At 38.2% G+C, this 22,497-nt stretch overlaps 1 protein-coding gene across 1 annotated transcript; it reads left to right on the forward strand.

The window, feature by feature from the left end:
- Positions 1 to 4,804: 4,804 nt before the first annotated feature.
- On the forward strand, positions 4,805 to 20,729 carry LOC114150348 (aminopeptidase N). The gene is made up of 21 exons (XM_028026704.1): positions 4,805 to 5,142; positions 6,166 to 6,469; positions 7,338 to 7,480; positions 7,701 to 7,837; positions 7,988 to 8,114; positions 9,758 to 9,912; positions 10,586 to 10,699; positions 10,791 to 10,934; positions 11,795 to 11,860; positions 11,963 to 12,028; positions 12,894 to 13,066; positions 13,197 to 13,273; positions 14,610 to 14,746; positions 14,822 to 14,877; positions 15,631 to 15,778; positions 15,877 to 15,968; positions 17,097 to 17,204; positions 17,290 to 17,457; positions 17,673 to 17,813; positions 18,272 to 18,353; positions 19,700 to 20,729. The coding sequence occupies exons 1-21, from the start codon at positions 4,833 to 4,835 to the stop codon at positions 19,847 to 19,849; spliced, it is 2,898 nt and encodes a 965-aa protein (XP_027882505.1). The 5' UTR covers positions 4,805 to 4,832; the 3' UTR covers positions 19,850 to 20,729.
- Positions 20,730 to 22,497: the final 1,768 nt, after the last annotated feature.

Genomic DNA, 22,497 nt, shown 5'->3' on the forward strand with positions numbered 1-22,497 from the left:
AACGATCAGTGATTGATCATCAATAGGTGCCCTAAAATACCCTGTGGTGAAATTATGACATCGCTTAGGCCACGCCCCCTGAGAACAGGAAGTGTCATGTTTTACTGTGAACGGTCTCTATCTTAGCCCTTTGACCTAATCAACATGAAACTGTGTCCAGAGACAGAAGACATGTTGGTGTGTTGTGGATTAAAGCCCTGACCGGCTGCGATAAAGCAGGTGGGTGTGGCGGCGTTGCGAACGCCGTCGAATTTCGTTTGGCTCTGAATTCCACAGTTTCGGGCTGAGCTGCTCCAAACTCACTAGGATGGATCCTTATCCATCCTCAAACAGGAATCCACAGCGAACCTTCGAGGGCGTGGCCTAATTTCTCTACATTGCCCCATAGAATATTTTAAAAAATCAGCCCCAAGACATGCTTTAACTTAGAATTACGAAACTTGGTACACATGTGTATCTTGTCAGGACGTACAAAAAAGTCTCTTAGAGCCATGCTCTAAACCCAACAGGAAGTCGGCCATTTTAGATTGAAGTTCATTTGACCTCGATTTTGACGTTTACAGCCTTCGTATTTGATCAAACTCCTCCTAGGGATTTCGATTGATCGACTTCAAACTTGGTCAGTCTGATCATAAGGCATGTTTGATTTAAAGTTATCAAATTGGTGAGTTTTGGAGCATGTTGAAGGGGGGTTAGCAAGGCTCAAAGTTCCCCTGTGATCGACTGTGTAATACAAAGGGCTTTGTCATGTGTAGGGCAATGCTGCCCTCTGGTGTCGAATTACTGAAATAATGAAACTATTTCAGTAATTTCAGTAATTCGACACCAGAGGGCAGCATTGCCCTACGGAATGACAGTTCAATGTTGAATTGAACAGGAAAAAATTAAATAATTTGTAATTTTAACACAAAAAATCACAGAGACACCAAACTTTCAGCTATGGATTATCATCGGGTGTGCAATAATATCCAATGGTCAAAAGATGACATCACTTAGGCCACGCCCCCTGACAACAGGAAGTCTCGTATTTTACTGTGAACGGTCGATTGCTTCTGCACCAAACTTTGCCTGAGTGAATCTGGTGGGATGCTCGTCGGACCTACGTCATCATATTATGACGTCATCTAAGCCCCGCCCCCTCGGAACAGGAAGTGCCGTTTTTTTTCCTTGGATAGCTCTGTTTATGGCTCTCTTGACCTAATCAAGGTGATTCTGTGTTGGATGACAGATAGGAAGTTGGTCTCGCTTGCTTTAAAGTGCCAAGAGTTTTCAATGGCGGCAACGCCGTTCGTATACGTTTGCTTCTACATTCCACATATTTTGACCGAGCTGCATCAAACTTGGCCTGAGTGATGCTGGTGGGATGCCCGTCGATCCTACGTCATCAGATTATGACGTCATCTAAGCCCCGCCCCCTCGGAACAGGAAGTGCCGTTTTTTTCCTTGGAAAGCTCTGTTTATGGCTCTTTTGACCTAATCAAGGTGATTCTGTGTTAGATGACAGATAGGAAGTTGGTCTCGCTTGCTTTAAAGTGCCAAAAGTTTTCAATGGCGGCAACGCCGTTCGTATACGTTTGCGTCTACATTCTACATATTTTGACCGACCTGCACCTAATTTGGCATGAGTGTTCCTGGTGGGATGCCGGACGATCGTACGTCATCATATTATGATGTCATCTAAGCCCCGCCCCCTCAGAACAGGAAGTGCCTTTTTTTTCCTTGGAAAGCTCTGTTTATGGCTCTTTTGACCTAATCAAGATGATTCGGATGATGAGCTCTGTCAATGCTCGCTTCTGGCTGAACCGGGTGGGCGTGGCCAAATGGCGAATATCAGTCCCTCGCCATATGCATACGTTTGGCTCTTATTCAGGCATAGATCATCCGATTGGCGCCAAACTGGATATGTATGACCTTTGTTCACCTCTAAAGAGCCCAACGGGTTTGAAATGTAATTTGGCTCCACTGCGCCCCCTAAGTTAATACATCGGCCGTGTCTCCTCGACGCATCGACCGATCTGCGCCAGATTTTTCGACAGTCGTCGGGGAGCGCCGCGGAACGCATTCACGCGTGTCGCCCGGTGGACGGGAGTGGAAAATGCGCGACAGCTTCTGCGGCGGCCGGCGGGCGGCGGTGCTGGAAACTGCGGCGGAGCTTCCGCGGTGGGGAGCTGGCTGCGGCTCTGGAAATCGTGCGAGAGCTTCTGCGGTGGCCGGAACCCCCGCGGTGGCCAATAGGCCGGAGCGGCGCTTGCTGCGAGGGCCGCCCGAGGCTGCTTGCAGCTTTAATTTTCTTTGTGTTTTCTGTCTTTGTTCTCTTCAAGCACAAAGAACAAAGATCTTGAAATGTTGTAGAAAACAAGAATTAAACTGAATGAATTACAAACTTAAATTAATGTTTATATAAAATGAAATATTTTTTACTAAGCAACTAAATGTCATGACCTTTCACTGTTATCATTGAAAACGATAAACAGAACAGAATTAAACTGCAACAAATGGTCAAGCTGGATGGAAAAACCCAGTTATCATTGAGGGTTTTTTCTTTCCAAACAAAAAAACAAAATAAAATGTATATTTTATATTTGTGGACTTTCTTTCCCTCCTTCTGTTGAGTAAATTTGGATTCCTTTGCCTAATTAATATTTCAAACATTCTTTATTCATGAAGTTTCTTGATTCTAAAAATCTGGAGCTAATCTGACGTGTATTTAGTACCTAAAATTAAAACATGAAGCCAAAAATTCAGAAAGGTGTTTACTATTTAGTTTGCATACCTTTCCCCTTATTAAATTAAATTATTTCAAAACTGCTTTTTATTATGTTCATTCAGTGTTAAATATTGCTTGATTATGTCAAATTTGTGAAGAAGAAAATTCTGAATCCTACTGTTTCATTATTGCACAGCAATTTAATTGGTTTGTAACATGCATGAACATGAATAATTAAACTAAACCAAACCCTTGAAGGGAGATAATTCCCTTCACATCCTAGTTCTTCTTCAGAGATTATTGGCCATAGGATGACTGGAGATACGTATTCTAAGTAAAAGGATTAAGGACTGAAGCTGAATCTGATGTTTCATAACCTTTCTTCTACCTACTCATCGTGACTCTGCTTTACTGCTTCAAAACCATAAAATGACATTCATAAAATAAAATGATGATGGAAAATTGCCCACCTATTAAAGTCCAACCCATGAGATAAAATCTGATTATACAAACTGGTGGAAACGTACTCATTAACAAATAGAAACGTTTAAAACTGTGTTTCATGTCCTCCGTTTCACATTCACTTCTTCTGAAATACTGATGCTGTAAACTCAAAATGAAAAGTAGATTTCTTCTATTGATTATCTAGATCTTTTTGTTGCTTTTATTGTTTTATGAAAACACAAAACCCAGAATGAGTTTCTATCAGAAACAATTTCCAGAAACAAATTCTGTTAGCCTCCAAGCCACGTTTTCCTTTCATTAGCTCAGTAACATGTTGTTGGTAGTTTAGTTAAGTTTACCGTAAATTAACACGTTTTGTATTGCTAACATCATTTTAGCTTTGGTCATCTCAGCTGGGTTTAATTTAGCTTAGCTTATCTTAGCTTTGTTTCAGTTTACTAGCTAAGTTTAGTACTGCTTCTTTCACATTAGCTTAGTTTAAACGAGTTTAGCCTAGTTTCATTTTGCATATCTTAACTAGATTTTGTAAGAAAAGCCTGGCTTACCTTAGTTTAGAATATAATTTTCCATTCTACTTTAATTAATCTTTGCTGAGTTTAGTTTAGCTCTGCTTATCTAAACAAGCTAGCTTAGCTTAGCTTGTGTAGGTTTTCCCATTCTAGCTGCATTTTGTGTAGTTTTGCTTAGCTTACCTTAGTTTAGTAGAGTTGATTTCCTTTTAGTTTGGCATAGTTCATGTTAGTTTAGAATATCATACTTGCATTTTGTTTAGCTTAGCTTAGTTTAGAACAACTTACCTCACTTTAGCTTAGCTTAGCTTATTTATTTATTTTAGATGCACTTGAATTAATTTAAATTAGCAACATTTTGTGTATATTAGCTTACCTTACTCTATACACTTTAGTTTAGAGTAATATACTTTACTTAGCTTGCTTTAGATGTCTTTTGCCTAGCTGCATTTTGTTTAGATTAGCTTACCTCGGTTTTGATTATTGGTCTTTGTCTCCTGAATTGATATTTCTCACTGTTTTATCAAGCTAGCTGTTTTTGTGTGTGTTTTTCTACTGCGGTTCTGAAATTTGGTGCTGCAATGTAGATAACATCAGTGGGTCCTGATGCAATCATGAACCACTTATCAACAGCCACTGTGGATTTGGATCATTGATTGATTGATTTTTTTATTTAACCTTTATTTCTCCAGGGGAAAACCCCACTGAGATTAAAATATTTTTGCAAGAGTATCCTGGTCAAGACTGGCAGCAGCACACAGAGATTGCAGAACATTAATAAATAAAGAAATTTAAAAATCCTGTTGAAACATTTACAAACAGATTATTCCTTCTAAAAATCAGTAAGAACCGCCTAAAATATGTATTTCTGCAACTGTCCAAGAAGAGGGAGCAAAATCTGAAAAGAAGATATTATCTTTAGCTTATCATAATTCAATTAAATGGCAAGAATGTTTAATGAGAATTAATTCAAATTAAATGTGGGGTTTCTAAAGTTTCTCATTTCAGGGAGTCGCCACTCAGGTAGGTGTTCCGGTCTCTGTTAATATGTCACCTGTTGCTGTGACTGGGAGGGGCAGATGCTTAATGGTTACAAATAAAGGTTCAACAGGCATCACGTCTTAGAGTCTCAGTGCAGGCAGACTGACACCATGGCGAAAGGCATCTTCATTAGTAAATATCTTGCAGTCGCAGGGATCATAGTAGGAGTGGCTGCCCTGTCCACCATCATCGCTTTGTCTGTCGTTTACTCTCAGGAAAGAGCCAAGAACAACGAGGCATCACCAACTCATGAAGGAGGAACGACTTCTAAACCCACTACAACACCTACAACTCCTTCTCCTTCCAACGAACCATGGGACAAATATCGGCTGCCAAAAACCCTGGTGCCGCACCACTACAGCGTGACTCTGTGGCCTCGACTGAAACCAGATCCGGTGACTGGGCTTTACATCTTCACAGGTAAAGCTGGACGGTGGAAACCTTCCGTCTAGATCACAGTTAAGGTCTAAATCTGCCTTTCTTCAGCCACAAGGACTGAGCCCAGCATCATTTTTAAAAATAAAACCAAATAGTGTAGGAAAACTAAAATGGATGCAGACTGAAAGTTTCAAACCTACAAACAGCTTGAGTCAAAAGTGGGAAAAACATGTGCAACATCTGCAGCGATCTACTGCTTTTCAGTTAAATTACAAAACAAAACAGATTGAGTAACATTTATAATTTACCTCAACACAGTTTGGAATTTTACAAGATTTTTAAAAGGAATAATTACATTTATATTTAAATATAAAATTCTTAGAAATAATTTTTTCACTTTTATTGATGTAAAACAACCTAAAAAGGCTAAAGCGTGTGGGAAAACACAAATTTAATTTGCCATGGCTAATGAAGGAATATAGTTTAGTTCATTTTAGATGGTATCAAGAGAGTCATCTCAAAACTGAAGCTCGCCTTTCTGAAAGTTCCAGAATTTTTTAAACAAATCTCTGGAGGTTTCAAACTCAGAAATGGTCAAAGATCGTCTGATGGGGCGTGCTGTGGTGGCGCAGGGGGTTAGCACGCCCCACGTTTGGAGGCCTTAGTCCTCGACGCAGACGTCGCGGGTTCGACTCCCGGTCCTGACGACCTTTGCCGCATGTCTTCTCCCCTCTCCTGTCTACCTACTGTCGAAAAAATACGAGCCACTAGCGCCGCAAAAACAATAAAAGATTGTCTGATAATCTGAGATTACTGTAGTTTAAAAACTATTTATTTGATATTAGTCCCGTTAAAACAAATAGAAAAAGTTCCCTGAGTTCTGGAAAACTGAATGATCAGGACTAGTTTGATTATTGGGTCCAGATGCACGTTTTAGTTTCAACTCAACACAGTGGGAAACATATGTGCAAAAATCTGCAACTGAAAGATGTTTGGATGAGGTGCTAAATTTGTTTTCATGCAGTCAGAAGTTGAAACATTTCTGACGGCCTTCTTGTGTTTCAGGAAACTCATTTGTGGAGTTTGAGTGTGTGGAGGAGACGGATCTCATTCTTATCCACTCTAACAAGCTGAACTACACACTGGATTCAAATAAGAAGCATGCAACGCTCTCAGCCGTCAGCAGTGGCAGCGCACCAGCCATCAAGAACTCCTGGCTGAAGACGGAGACTCAGTACCTGGTTCTGGAGCTGGACGGTAAACTGGTGAAAGGACAAACGTACCGCCTCGACACCGAGTTCACTGGAGAGCTGGCCGACGATCTGGGAGGTTTTTACAGGAGCGAGTACATAGAGGATGAAGTCAAAAAGTAAGAATATTCTCTGTTTGTGTTTCAAACGTTGTTCTTCTCCACCTTGAGCTGAAATGCTGCTGTTAAATGTTCTGCGCATATATGTTGCTCTCTTTTGATTATTAATCAAAATTCCTTATTCAAGACTCAGCTGAAAGCTGTGTTGATCATTCAGAGGAGAACATTTTTAGCTTAATTTTCACAGAACAAATCATTCGCTATCAATCAGGGATCTTCAAATGTTCTTACAGAGGTTATCTTTCTTGTCTTGTCTCTGTCAACTTAATGGACTTTTTCCATTATCACTGGAACCCAGAGAACTTTGCCCTTCTGTTATATAACAGAGTCTAATGGATGGACGTAACCACGGCAACATGAGCCATAAACAGACATCTTTAAAACCTCTTGTTGGGAATTTGAGTGTTGCTCACAGCAAAGGAGGGAAGGAAAAAAGGAGGGAGGAAGGAATGGCTTTTTTGTTTGGTTGGATGGTTGGTTGGATGTATGGTTGATTGGTTGGTTTAGTTGGTTAGTTTGTTAGTTGGTTGGTTGGATGTATGGTTGATTGATTGGTTGGTTGGTTGGTTGGTTGGTTGGTTGGATGTATGGTTGATTGATTGGTTGGTTGGATGTATGGTTGATTGGTTGGTTGGATGTTTGGTGGATTGGTTTAGTTGGTTGGATGTATGGTTGATTGGTTGGTTGGTTTAGTTGGTTAGTTTGTTGGTTGGTTGGTTGGATGTATGGTTGATTGGTTGGTTTAGTTGGTTAGTCTGTTAGTTGGTTGGTTGGTTTAGTTGGTTGGTTGGATGGATGGTTGATTGGTTTAGTTGGTTGGTTGGATGGATGGTTGGATGTCTGACCCCAGCTGCTCTGTTCCCTCCAGGGTCATTGCGACCACCCAGATGCAGGCGACCGATGCCAGGAAGTCGTTCCCCTGCTTTGATGAGCCGGCGCTGAAAGCTTACTTCAACATCACTTTGATCCACGATAATGGAACTGTGGCTCTGTCCAACGGCGCTGAAAAAGGTCAGTTTCATATCTCTGACTGCTGGACAACTTTAAACAAGGAACCTCTGGTCTACAGTATCCAGAACACTGTAGAATAAAACAAAGCAAATAGGAAATGATTGAAAGTCTGTTGGGTCTAGTTAAAATTAGGAAACCAGGAATTGCTTCTCAAAGCTGATGGATCCTCTTCAAACATCATCATAAATAAAATGTAGATTTGATTTTTGCTGTCGTACAGAAACCACATTAATCACCATGGATGATCAAGAGGTGCTGCAGACGGTCTTTGAGCGCACTGAGAAGATGTCCACCTATCTGCTGGCCTTCATTGTCAGCGACTACGACTACATCCAGAACACTATTGACGGGGTTCAGGTACTTCACTACCTTCAGTCTCTTTAACCTTACTGAATTTGTTTGGATCTTTTATGTGGATCACTGTAACACTAACACTTTCCGGGTCTGACATCAGGTCTAAAATCTGTGGGTTTATGGGTTAGAACTGTATTTTTGTGTCCGTTTCAGATCCGGATCTATGCTCGGAAGCCCGCCATTGCTGCTGGCCAAGGAGACTACGCCCTCAACATCACCGGACCCATCCTGAAGTTCTTTGAGGAGTATTACAACTCCACGTACCCGCTGCCCAAATCGGGTCAGTTCAACACCCTGAGACTGGCTTTAGGACACACACACACACACACACACACCCACGCACACACACACGCACACACACACGCACACACGCACACACACACACACCCACCCCCACACACACACACACACACACACACACACACACACACACACACACACACACACACACACATACACACATACATACATACATACATACATACATACATGCATGCATTTAGATATCCATCCATCCATTTAGGTATCATCCATCCATTCATCTGACCAATTAGTCCATCCTTCCATCTAGATATTCATCATCCATCTTCCATAAAACCTCCATCCGTCCATCCATAAAATCTTCTATGAATCATCCATCATCTAAAACCTCCATCATCTATAATCATCCATCCATCATCCATAAATAATCCATCCATCCAGAACAATTTACCTGAAACACTTAGGAAGGTGATGGCCAGATTAACATATTCAGTTGCCACAAATGGCTCCCGCCCCACACTTTGCCCACCACTGCTTTAATGAGACTGTACCAGGAGAGAACCGCTGGCATGCTGTGCTTTAGCCTCTGGCTTGTTGTTCTGTCTCAGTGAGGGATTATTTGTTTTCAAAATAACATGAAACATACAAGAAATGAGGAATTAAATGTCTGAAACAGCTGAAAAACATGCCTGTATTCTTGCTGGTTTATGAGGCGTCACAAAGAGCATAATTGCCTTGTTTTTCAGTCATCATTTGTTCTGAGGGTTTATAGCGTTTTTACAGCCAACTCTCTGAATGATTTACCTTTATGATGATGACTCAATGAAGACAGTGAAGCTGCTTCATCAGCTTTTCTCAGATTAATTAAAAAAATATATATCTTCATCATCTGTTCTCACTGTTTCAATGTCAGGCCGGAAGTCAGAGCAGAGCTTTTATTTGTTGGCTGGGAGTTTTTTTTATGATGCATTCTGTGAAGATATGATAACAACATCAGGGTTGAGCAGATAAAGTCTGATTCTCTGATTTACAGTTGTTCGTCCAGTAAATACATTTTATGGCAGTAATCACATCTGAAAAGAACAACGCTTTACTTTCCTTCTGTCACCTGACAAGGCCGGATCTAAAAATAGAAACAGTCGTCGCTTCAACCTGAGCGATCCAGCTCACACAGAAACAGCTGTTTCTTCTTTCTGCTCTTTCAGGTTCAGTGAAGAATTTACGGAAGGCCAAAAGAGTCAAAATTAAATGAATAATTCAGCACATCATTAAATTATCAATTAAATGTACCAATAGATAAATAAATGTCAATTTAAATGTTTGAATCATTTGTTTAATAGACAACTATTTTATAAAATATGTCAATATTATTAAAATGCAAACACTCAAAAGCTTATTTAAATAATTAGCCTGCTCATTAGTGAGTTTGACAATTAAAATTATTTTATGTTGACGTTACAGAACCCATGGGATACTTAAATACCCATTTAATTAATGATATGCATCAGCTGTTATGTTGCCATCTTTAAAATGTAAACATATAGGGTGACCTGTCCAGGGTTTACCACTTTTGTCAAAAAAGTTCATAACAGAAATGTGAGGATTTGCAGGTTGTGTCCACTGGAACTTGCCTGACTCTTTAAAACCTCCTCTGTCCTGCAGATCAGATCGCCATCCCTGATTTTAACGCGGGAGCCATGGAGAACTGGGGTCTGATCACGTACAGAGAGACGGCGCTGCTGTATGACGACGCCTTCGCCTCCAACTCCAACAAGGAGAGGATAGCCACCGTCATCGCTCACGAACTGGCCCACATGGTGAGCTCAGAGAAATGCTAAGATGCAGAGACATTCACAGATTGTTATGAGTTAGGAGGAAAATAAACTAAAAATAAAAACTGGAAGCAAAATACACCAAAGCTTCTCTTTTTACAAACCAGACTTCTGAGAACAGGACGTCAGTACGGCTCTACGGAGCCCCCCAGTGGACATGGAGGATTTATTTTCTTTGCACAAACTAAATGCGCAAAGAAAAATGGAAAAACAACTTCTATTATTTTTATAGTTACACAAATCTTAGGTTGATCTATTCCTGTTGTTGGCTGTTTCCTCTATTTGGGGAAATAGAAGACATCAAACTTATTGTTTACTATAAATTCAGTGTTTATCAGCTGAAGTTACTTTACATATTTAAAATAATATGGCACAAAAATACCAACAGTCATCAACAGCCATAACACCTAATATTATAACGTTATAATCTTTATATTTCTATTATGAGAATAAAGTCACAATGTTATGACTTTATTCTCGTAATATAACTTCATTCTCATCATTATATATATATTTTTTTCTCAATATGGCTCCATCATACTTTGGTGAGGTAACAAATTTCTCCCATGTCCTATACGGGGCTCTGTAGGACCCAGACTGCTCGGTTATTATTTATTTTAGTTTTTATAGATGTAATTTTCTCATCTTGTCCCTGCAGTGGTTCGGTAACCTGGTCACTCTGCGCTGGTGGAACGACTTGTGGCTGAACGAAGGCTTTGCTTCATACGTGGAGTTCCTGGGAGCGGACAAAGCCGAACCCGAATGGAACGTGGTACGAATTTTCTCTACGTTTGATGCTAATAATCGTTTCAGATGTTCGATGACACTCTTAATGGAGTCACCTTCCTCTTGTTTCTTGGCAGAAAGACCTGATAGTCCTCAATGATGTACACAGAGTGTTTGCCGTTGACGCTCTGGCGTCGTCTCATCCGCTGTCCTCCCTTGAAGACGACATCCAGAAACCTGCTCAGATCAGCGAGCTCTTCGATGCCATCTCATACAGCAAGGTCAGGAAGAGCACGCAAGCGTATGGGATGCCATTTGTGAAGTAACACCGAATAAAATGAACAGCTATACTTTTGGTTTATTTGCCTTCCATAGAGAAAAAAAGTGGGCGTTCATTTTTCACATTTATAAACGTCAGCATTCCAAACTAAATATTTCATTCACAAACTAAATATTTAGTAGTCCACCTCAGCTTTTTAGCAAGCAAATGAGCTAAACATTTAGCTTGGACCTAAGTTTGTAGTTGTCAGCTAAATGTGTGGCTAACAAATTAATTAGTTACGAGTTAAATATTTAGCTAGCAACCTAAATATTTAATTACGAGCCAAATATCTAGTTAGCAACCTAAAACTTTAGTTTTAGAACTAAATATTAAGTTTAAGATCTAATTTAGCTTGCGTGCTAAATATTTAGCTAGCATTAGCTGGCAACCTAAGAAATTAGCTAAGAACTAAATATTTAGTTTGGAAATTAAATGTTTAGTTTAGAAAATAAATATTTTGTTTGGAAAATAAATATTTAGCTGAGACCTAAATATTTAGTTTACAAGCTAATTATTTCACAAACTAAATATTTAGCATGCGAGCTAAACTATATATAGATGAAATTTAATATTTAATTTGCAACTACATTTTCAGTTTGATGTGTGAATTAAAGATTTAGTTTGTAAGCTAAATATTTAGCTCATAACTTAATATTTAGGTTGTTATTACAGCTCACTTATAGAAATTGTAAACAAAGAAGGATAAAAATGACTCACTGTGCATGTAGCATCTTGACATTATTCTTCTGCCGCATTTCTAATATCTGAGCCAGGGTGTGTAATAAGATCTATCTAAATGAATATTGTTCTTATCTTCAGGGAGCCTCTGTCCTCAGGATGCTGTCAGACTTCCTGACTGAACCGGTCTTCACCAAAGGACTCCAGGTGACTTCCCGAAAATATAATCAAACATTAGTTTTTGGATTTACTGCTGTTAAAATATATTTATTAAAACATGGAGATTTAACATCTTTCCCTGTTCTGCAGAGCTACCTGAGGGAGTTCGCCTTTGACAACACCGTCTACACAGACCTCTGGTCGCATCTGCAGGCGGTATGTTGTCTTCACACACTTTGAACATTCAGGTTATGTTTTTCTGTTAAAGCTCATGCTTTTTCAATTAGAAAAACAACTGGTGATCTATATCAATAGATAACACATCTAATAAAATATTCACTAAACTCTGATCCAGAACCACACAGCATTCTGGGAGATGTAGGCAGAGGAACGAGTTTAGCCTTTCAATCTCTCACAGCGAGCTAAGCTATGTGGGTGGAATCAACTAATTCCCTCTCTTTGGTTGCCTAGCAACAGCTTGCTGAGTAACTTGCACAGGAGCAGTTTAAGGTTTTGCCAACGTGTGTCATAAATGCTTAAAAATAATCAACAACAGTGTGGAGTGAAAACTGTGGATGCAGGCAGAAACGTCAGGCAGCATTTCAGATATTTAAAACAAAAAACAAATCAATAATTATCTATCTCGACTGATATGAGAAGCTTATATTATGATACGTTTTAATAGCCATATTGTTCAGTCATGATGCCTACCAAACTATTCTTGATTCAAATGTGAGACAATTAGTCCAAAATGAGTGCAAATTGGATCATCAGCAGAAAAACAACAGAAATTAGTTTTGGGAGAGAAGAATCAATATGTTGTAATGAGAGGTATTTCTGTAAAGGTGGTTTTATAAATGGTTCATTTAATTTTTTTTCTGATTGGGTGTGCAAAATACTTATAAACACAAAAACACAACAATTTAAGAAAGCACAAAAACCCAAATGTCTCTTCACCAACAGCATAGAAAAAAACATTTTTCATAGAATTTGTCAAAAAAAAAAATCCACATCTTTATTTCATTTGTGTCCCAGAATGTTTTCAAACTGAACTTGTTTTATGTTTTCTGATGCTCAACAGGCTGTAGATGATGCTAAAGTCGACCTTCCTAAAAGTGTCCAGGACATCATGAACACCTGGGTGCTGCAGATGGGCTTCCCTGTGGTCACCATAGATACCGCCTCCGGCAGCGTTTCCCAGAAGCACTTCCTCCTGGATCCAGACTCCATAGTTACCGCTCCATCTCCCTACAAGTATGTAAACAGCTCTCTGATATTTCTACAAGAATGCCTATGCTATCACAAACTGTTTTCCCCCCAAAATCATTTTACTGTCCATAAAAAAGTGGGTCTAAAAGTATTAACAGAGCGGTTTCTGCTCCAGTTATGAGTGGAGCGTTCCAATCAGATGGAGGAAGAGTGAAACCGACCAGAACCTCATGTGGCTGACGGAAAAATCAGGTATGAAAATATCAATGACCATGTGATTTACTAATTTCTGTTCTCGCAGAGTAGCCAGTTAGTAGCTGGTTTGTTTTTCTTTTTAATGTTTTTGGAATAGATAAAAGTTAGACTTTAGACGTCAAATTACAACGGCATAGTTAAAGAGCAAATTTCCAAGAAAAAATTCAGACATTTCTGAGATTTAAAGGTGGAAAATCTGCAAGAAAAAAAAATCTCTGAATTTTCTTGCAATAAAAATTAGAAAAGTTAAAAATTTGTAGGAAAATTTTCTCAAATTTATTTCTCCTTTTTTTCTGTCGACAGTAACTACAGTAATTACACCAATTATAGATAAAAAATAGGGTAAATATTATCAGCAACCACACTAACAAAATAAATAGTGAAGATTAAAAAAAGCTTATTTGAGATTTCTTTGCGTTTTTTTTTTATCTTCTAAAAAGCTCAGAAATGTTGCTATTAATTTTCAGGCAAACATTTAATGAAGTAATTTCAGCCTAATTAGAGCAAAGGTAATATAACAGGTTAAGCATAGGATTAATTGAACTCTAAAGTTATGTAATATATTTAATAGAGAAAGAAAGAAAAGCCCAGAGCTAGTCTGACACAAAAAGCAAATCTGTTCTTTCACTGAACAGTTATTCTTACCCTATAATGGCTAACCTGGCAACCCCAACGAAGACCGTTACCTAGCAACCCCAGTAAAGCCCAGCCTGTCACCTAGCAACCCAAGCGGAGCTCTAGCATTCAAATTCAAAAATACTTAAGGGATCCCAAAGGGAAGTTAAATCTTAGTGAAACTCATATTAATTAAATGTTAGGTCAGCAGATTTTACCTCTGTACAATGTACGCTGGAAAAGACAAGTGTTTTTCTGTATACATACATACATTTTTTACATTGATAACAACGTGAATGCTGCTCGCTGCTTCCATGTAGCTGTAAAAAAGCACCACTGCACCAGCTTTTATTTAAAGCCCCAATAAACAAGCAGTTTTTGCTTTCTACTTAAACTAACCAGTTTTAGCTGCATCCAAATCTGGTTTTAATCAGTTTGTCAAACTTGGTTTAGTACATCAGATTTTTATAGAAGGAGTGACCCAGATGCTGTACTTATTTCTGAGGCGATTATACAGTTCTCAGGCAAGAAAAAGAGAGTGCAGATGACCCCAAAAGACTTTCATGTGATAAAAAAGCTTTGACATTGCTTCTTTAAATCAAAGCTGCATATTTAACACTTGAAGTGGCAGAAAATTGCAGATATTCAGCAAACTGACCCACAAGAATGAAACAAAATCAAATTGCCCGCTCAACGTAAAAAATAATTTCTCCTGAAGCTACAAATAACGACATGAAGGTGACGGGGGCTTCTGATTGGGTGCTGGCCAACCTTGATGTGGTTGGATACTACAGAGTCAACTATGATGCTGCCAACTGGGAGAAACTACTAACCGCTCTGAGCATCGATCATGAGGTAGGAACAGCTTCCTGAAGGCTTTTCCGTCTGTGTGGTTCAACTGAACCTGACATGTTGCCGTTTGTATTTAAGAGCATTCCAAAGATCAACAGAGCTCAGCTGGTGGACGATGCCTTCAACCTGGCCAGGTAAGTCTGGAGCTAACAGACAGAAACAGGGGTGAACAGCCTGTGTTGCATTCAGGAATAATTTGATAAAAGCTCATAGTGTTGTTAGAAACTGGTGAATTAGAGCCATTGTACTGTAGATAGAAAAAAACCAGATTTTTTTTTATTGAGAAATTTTCTAGAAAAAACATGGACATTTCTGAGTGTCAAACGTCTAAAATATTCAACTTTTCAAACTCAGAAAATTTCAAAAATTAGAAAATGTTCAACTTTTGTAACTCAGAAATGTCCATGTTTTATCAAGAAAATTTCTGAGTTTTTTATAGCATTTCTTTTTACTTTTCAAACTCAGAAAATTATTTGTTTTTTCTAGTACATTTCTAAGATGAGTCTCAAAATTTTAGAGTTTTTCCAAGTAAAATTTGAGTATTTGAACTCAGAAATTTTCTTGTTTTTTTTAGTAAATTATGAGATTAATTATAAAATTTCAGAGTTTTTTCAAGTAATTTGACTTTTTGAACTCAGAAATTTCTGTTTTTTTATAGTTAATTTCTGAGATTAATCTCAAAGTGTTAGAGAAATTTGCTGTTTTTTTCTATCTATAAAAACGCTAATTCAAATTTTATTCAAATTTCGAATTTGAAAACATCGTCGCAGAGACGTACGGCTTTGAGCTTGTTAAAACACAGATTCAGAAACAAATATTTCCTAAATTGACCTTTTTTGTCATCTGAGCGAGTATGTATAAATCCCACTGCCTGTTGTTCCCCAAAGAGCTAAGATCATCCTAACAGTCCAGGCCCTAAAAACCACGCTGTACCTGAAGAACGAGAGGGAATATATGCCGTGGAAATCTGCTCTGGACAACCTGGACTTCTTCTTCCTGATGTTCGATCGCAGCGAGGTTTACGGAGCCATACAGGTGCTCGTCTTTCCTACGTTAACCTATGAACGTTTCTTTACGTTTCCCAACCTTTGTTTAATATTTATTACCTATTACTGTGGATCTCATGTTTGCAGGAATATCTGAGGAATCAGGTCACCCCGTTGTTCCAGCACTACAAAGAGTTAACAAGTAACTGGACCAACGTACCAGATGGTCACATGGACCAGTGAGTACATAATAATATGATATAATAATATTGATGAAGAAATACTAGTTCCATTGGCAGATAGATTAACTTACAACAAGACATTTTTCCCATGCTATAAGTTAATCCATCTGGAACTAGTACTACTTCATCAATATTAAGGAAATATTTACTTAAAACAAGCCTCTATTACTTACTGTAGAGTTACTTTTAAGTTAGTTGTACTTCAAATGTACTAAGATATTGTGTTTTTCCAGTGAATTTATGCACACAGGCTCAGCATATTTTGTTTAAGTGCAGCTGGTAGTTTCTTTTTGCTTTGCAAATATAATTTGTTTAACCACAGTCTGGATTGACCAGCTTTCAGGACAACTCAAGGAACTCATGGCAGATCTATGGATAAATTTAGATTTCCAAAAGGAAACAGTCTTTTATTGCATTTTCTAAACAGTTGCAGATTCTGAGAACACAGGCTCAAATAACTGAGTCCAAAAAAATTCAAACGTTGGGAAGGTTAATGCAGTACTTCTCAAATAGTGGGGTGTGTCTTGCATCAAGACGGTTTTCATTAATAAAATAGGAAAATTATGCCTCCACTTGGATCTTTACTGCTTCTAAAAACAGCTCAAGCTCTTAAAGAAACATCCAGAAAGTTTTTGGCAATGTTTTGGTGTGTGAACTGTTTCAAAAACCTTCGGAATTTAATGTTACAAATCAGCAGGCACTGCCCCGTTACCTAGCAACCCCAGCTAGGCCCCACCCGTTACCTAGCAACCCCAGCGAAGCGTTGAGTTGTGGGGGCGTGGCCAGCAGCAGCTTCTTTGGATTTAAAGTGACAGAGGCAATACAAAAGCTCATTCTAAAAGCAGCTCAACATATTATCTAAGAATGATTTTGTGCAAAAAAATGTAATGAACATGTTTTTTATTGTCCATAGACATATCCTAATCTGTCCAAGAAGGCATAATAGATCCGCTTTAAGGTTTTTTTGTCATGGGTTTACCACCAAACCAGCATCGTCTTATTTGACAGTCTGTAACTTTTAAAGTTGTGTTTAGGAGCCAGTAAATAAAACATAGATTTCTGATTGTCACCACCAACTGGCTTGTCCTCAGTTTAAACTCCAAGTCTTCTGTAATCTTCCTGCAGGTATAATCAGGTGAATGCCATCAGCCTGGCCTGTAAGACCGGTCTGAAGGAATGCCAGGATCTGGTCCAGTCGTGGTTCAAAGAGTGGATGGACACAGACAAAAACCCGTGAGTGGCAGAACATTAAGTCAGTCCTCTTAAAGGCCGTCCTTTAAGGCTGCTTCGTCATCATGGTGACGTTGTCTCTCTCCAGAATCCATCCCAACCTGCGCTCCACCGTGTACTGTAATGCCATCGCAGCAGGGGGCGTCAAAGAGTGGGACTTTGCCTGGGAGAAGTTCAACACCTCCACCATCGCTATTGAAGCTGATAAACTGCGTGCAGCGATGGCCTGCACCACAACACCGTGGCTGCTCAACAGGTTGGTTCAGATGATGCTAATGACAGGAGATATTTCACAACCATTAGATCAGGAACGATGAAGCATCTCATGTAGACATATTACAAATTTGCTTAGGGCCCCAAAGGTCTTGGGCCAACCATGGTCTGGGAGTTTGATTCAACAATCACAGATTTTTAAACTAACAGAAGTATTTTAAAATCTGTTCTCTGTCTCACGCTGGTTTTGCTCCTCAGGTATCTGGAGTATACTCTGGATCCAGGCCGGATCCGGAAGCAGGACGCCACCTCCACCATCGTCTACATTGCCCAGAACGTGGACGGTCAGTCTCTGGCGTGGTACTTCATCAAGTCTAACTGGAATTACATCTTCACTCAGTAAGTGGGACACTGATGCCATGTGAAAGTCACATGCAGACATGACCTGTTCGGTAACATCTGTCAACTTAAAAACCATAAAGTCCGCCTTTATGAAGGGAGATGGGCATTTTTATGAGGCTGTTTACCATCAATGAAAGGTTTTATTGATCAAGACGGTCCTCATCTGATCTTTGATCCTCATAAAACCATCTGTAGTAACGTTTGGTATTTCTTTTAGACTCATGTGATTTGTACAGCTACTGCATAAAAGCTTGAGCTTCAATGACAGAGTGAAATTACAGAGAGATTTATTGTGTGATACAGCCGTCAGATTTATTGACTAATGTACGTAAGAGAAGTATTAGGTTAACTGATGCTGGAGGTATGTGAAAGAAGTCTGAATATTTTTTCTTACAGATTTTTGCTTCATTTTGTTTTTTTGTCCCTCTCATATCTGGTGATGTTTCTTCTCGTAGGTACGGCGGTGGATCCTTCTCCTTCGCCAACCTCATCAACGGAGTCACAAAACGCTTCTCCACAGATTCTGAGCTTAAGCAGGTTAGAGAACATTTTGAAATGATAAAGATTTTTGCGGACATATTGTAATTTGTATAATCCGCTGATTGATGAGGTGTTTTAATTCGTGGTGACCGAGTATCAGCCGTTTGTGCTCCTTACAGGACAAAATCTCAAGGATTTCTGAGGATACTGATCACGTGTTCTTTGTCTCTTAGAGATAAAGAACCGTAGCTCGAATGATGAAAGGATTCAGGTGTTGCACAATAATGATAGCTAAGATATAAAGAGGACATAATATGCAAAATTCTCATCTTGCACATTTTTTTACTTCCATTTGGGTTTCTACTGCTTTCAAAATCAGTCAAAGCGCTAAAAAACAAACCCCCACCAGCCAGTTTTGGCAGTAAATTTATGTTTTTTGGTGTCTGGAAAATGACCCTTTTAAGAAAACCTTCCTAGAAAACTTTCCTAAATCAGCAGGCACTGCCTCTCATCTTATGACACCATCGAAGCCCAGCCCGTTACCTAGCAACCACAACAGAGTTTTGCCCGTCACCTAGCAACCCAAGTAAATCTCCAAGATGTTTGGTCAGCTGGTTTTACTGCTTTAAATTCTAAAGCTCTGATTTACTTGCCTGATTTGTGAACATTCAGCTGAATAAAGTTCAACATCGGAGTCAAAATTTTGGTCGTCGGCTGTTAAGAATTCCTCAAATAGTTAAACGTTTATATTCATGCTCTTATTTTGAAGTTGTTGAAGGTTGAAAGCGCAGCAGTTAACATAAAACATAAATGCAATATCTAAGGGTATTGTAGGACATGTAAATTATAATATCAAATTAAATTGGTACTCGAAAGTTGAAGGTTTCCAGGGGCAGATATAATTTAAAGTGACATTAGCAGTTTAGCATTAGCTTATATTTGTGTTAGCAAACCTAATGTTTATTATTAGTGCTTTAGGGTTAGCAAAACAAACTTTTTAATTAGCTGGTTAAGATTGCCTGCTTTCAGAAAATCTGAATCAGAACCTTTACTTGGAGAGTTTGTGCACTCAAAAAATTTGACTTCAATTCCACTTTGCTCTCATTGAAGACAAACACACACACAAGGATTTTACAAAAGTAGAAGAAACTCAAATGTAGATTTAGGCTCTCTAGACATGAGAAATACAAACACACAAGACTAGAAAAGAACATTTACGCTGTTAAAGGTTTTAAAGTCAGAAAATCTGTAGAAAAGGTAGCAGAAGTATGTTTTATCAAAAATCAGGCCTGTTTTGCCAAAAGCAGGTTGAATGTCCATATGTGGTCTGTTAAATAACTACGATTCAATTTATAAGCCATAAATAGAGCAAACCTAATCAATTATGTTCTGTTTTGTTTCAGCTGAATCAGTTCAAGGAGGAAAATGCTGAAGTGGGTTTCGGATCTGCGACTCTGGCAGTGGACCAGTCCATCGAGAGAACACAAGCCAACATCAAATGGATCAAAGAGAACAAAGACAGTGTTCTGGAATGGTTCAAGAATCCAGTTTAGATCACGACAAACATAAAATCTTATTCTATTTATTTAATTAGGAATGCCTTTTACATAAAAATAACCCGTTTTTTCAAGAAGTTCATGCTTTCTTATGGTCCAATGATTATTTTTACATCTTGAAGTAGCATTTAGGTGGTATTCATCGATAACTTCACCACTAAAGTTGTTCAACTTGTTTCACATTGAGAGAATAAAAAACATATTTTATTTCAAGAAAACTGAGAAGTGCCTAGATAAATATAAAACTAAAACAAATATGACCCCCACATGTGAACATGAGATTAGAGAAAAGTTGTTTTTGTTCCTTCAAATTTTTCTAAATGTTTTAAAACAATTAAGGGAATAAACTTTTAGTCAACAGAAAGTGGAATATTATAAAAAGCAGATTTTTTTATTTATTAGGTTTGTTTTGGTAATGAAAGCTGTCTTCAAACGTCACATCAGCCTGAACCAGCAGTTTTCTTTTACCTGTTGTTGACTATAAGGAGACAGGGAATAAATCTTAGTGCATTTTATGATATCTTGTGTCTAAATTAAAAAAATTATGTACTGAGTTCATGTGTTTACCGTCCTTTGATTTTATCCAAGATGTTTCAAATTGAATTCCATGTAATTTATCATGAAGAGTTTTTTGTAAATTCTTTTGGACATTTCATGAATCAACAGATAATTAAATTGTTTGTACAGAAGTTAAATTGGGTGTGTAAACCCCCACAGCATGTTTGGTAAGTTGAACCAAAAATTCTCCCTTTTCAGTTCTTTAGAAAAGAAACTACTTCTAATTTTTATTAAAAAGCTGAAAGTGAGCGTATTTAAACATCTTAAAGCAACAATTCGACTCTGTTTTGAAAAAAACCCAATAAACTATTTAAGTCGCTGTTTGTCTTGTTTCTTTCTGCAACACATCTACTATTATCCACTGTGGCTTTTATAAAACCATTTAAGAAGTCATTTTAATGAAAACAATAAGAAAATCTGGTCTTAGCATTTCTTCTGTTTTTGCATTGAATACTTATTACTTAAGGCCACCAGTGGGAATCTGTAATGTTTTATATTTTGAAGTGGGTTTCAAATCTTTCACCATGTTCCATATTTTTGCAAAAAGCTCAATATGTTGCTTTATTGTATAGAATAAAGAGTTTTCTTTTCCTTTGTAAAAGTTAAGATGAATCATTTTCTATGATCTAAAAATAGAAAAATATTTAATCATTTTTCTGGCTTTCAAAATAAACCGTTAGTTTGGTATATGTGCATGTGTAAGCTCTCTGAATCCACAAAGAGCATCATTGCTACACTGAGCTCTGCACAATACGTTTCTACTTTATGGACTCAGTGGCTAGCTTTATATTAAAAATAGATTTTTTTCTATCCTCCCAGAAAAGGTGGTCTAAAGACTAAGTGGAAAAGAATAACATGACATTTTAAAGCTATCAATATAAGATATTGAAAGAAATAAGAATGCATTTAAAAGTGCATTTTGAATAAAATTCATAATAAACATAATAAAACAATTTCACCCCAAAATCAATAATCTGGGAAAACTTAATTCCATTTGCATCAACACACCCAAAGTTCTGTAACACGACAAATGAAGAATCAGAAATAAATGTCCAGAAAGACGGTAGAAACGTTTCATCCAGGCAGGTCTGTGTGTGCTTACTTTCTGAAGTGCACTGAAAAAAATTAACTTAGGGGTTATTACATTAACAAAAGAATATCATGTACTTTTAACTAAATAATTTCATGTTTCAAACAAAAACGTCATACAATCATGTTGGATAAACAAGAAATTCAACAACTTAACGTTTATGAAATGTAATCATGTTGAGATAACATGATTCATTATAGTCAGTCTGATATTGTGCTGGAGACGACGAGCAAGATGACGGGATATCACGCATGTTCACGCGAGATCATGGGAAATCACAGAATATCACACGCAACCATGCGAGACAATCGATTTTTTGTCTCAACTTGAATAAAATGTATTCAAGTTGCGATAACGTGATTCAATTTAGTCAGATTGATCTCCCTCCGAGGAGGGTGTAGCGAGATCAGGAGATCACGCGAGATTATGGAAGATCACAGGACATAACTGTTTTGCCTGGGAAAACTTCAAAGCGGTTTTAGTTACACATTAAACTATAGATATTTGTTTTTCTCTGCAGGGCTCTAATGGCATTGACGAACTGCACTGTAACAAATTTCTGTAAAAACTACCGCATGAAAATACAGTAAGGTGGCTGGGTTTTGAAAATACAGTTCTGTTGTACCTTTTCTAATTGTTGAGTTTTCTTTCTACCCAGTCCTGTCTTAAAACACTTAATGTGATGTAACTTAAAAAAAATGTCTTTGAATTAATGTAATTAAATCATGGAAAGGATTTCCACACGATTAAATAGCTTTCTTTCAGCATGAAGCATGTTTGTTGAGCTAACTTAACTTTCATGAGTTGGATCAACTTCATTAAGTAGTGTGAAGGTACCACTGTAACATAAGTTGGTTTCTCGGGCGTGCGGTGGTGAAGCAGGGGGTTAGCACGCCCCACGTTTTGGAGGCCTTAGTCCTCGAAGCAGACGTCGCTGGTTCGACTCCCGGCGACCTTTGCCGCATGTCCTCACCCTCTTTCCTGTCTATCGCAAAAC

This window comes from Xiphophorus couchianus, chromosome 2 (genome assembly GCF_001444195.1).
Source record: "Xiphophorus couchianus chromosome 2, X_couchianus-1.0, whole genome shotgun sequence".
Classification (NCBI taxonomy): Eukaryota; Metazoa; Chordata; class Actinopteri; order Cyprinodontiformes; family Poeciliidae; genus Xiphophorus; species Xiphophorus couchianus.

Coding starts and splice junctions, on each gene's coding strand:
- LOC114150348 (XM_028026704.1), top strand. CDS start 4,833: ATGGCGAAAGGCATCTTCATTAGTAAATATCTTGCAGTCGCAGGGATC. Junction 10,935..11,794: donor ATGCCATCTCATACAGCAAG/GTCAGGAAGAGC, acceptor TCTTATCTTCAG/GGAGCCTCTGTCCTCAGGAT. Junction 15,969..17,096: donor CCAGATGGTCACATGGACCA/GTGAGTACATAA, acceptor ATCTTCCTGCAG/GTATAATCAGGTGAATGCCA.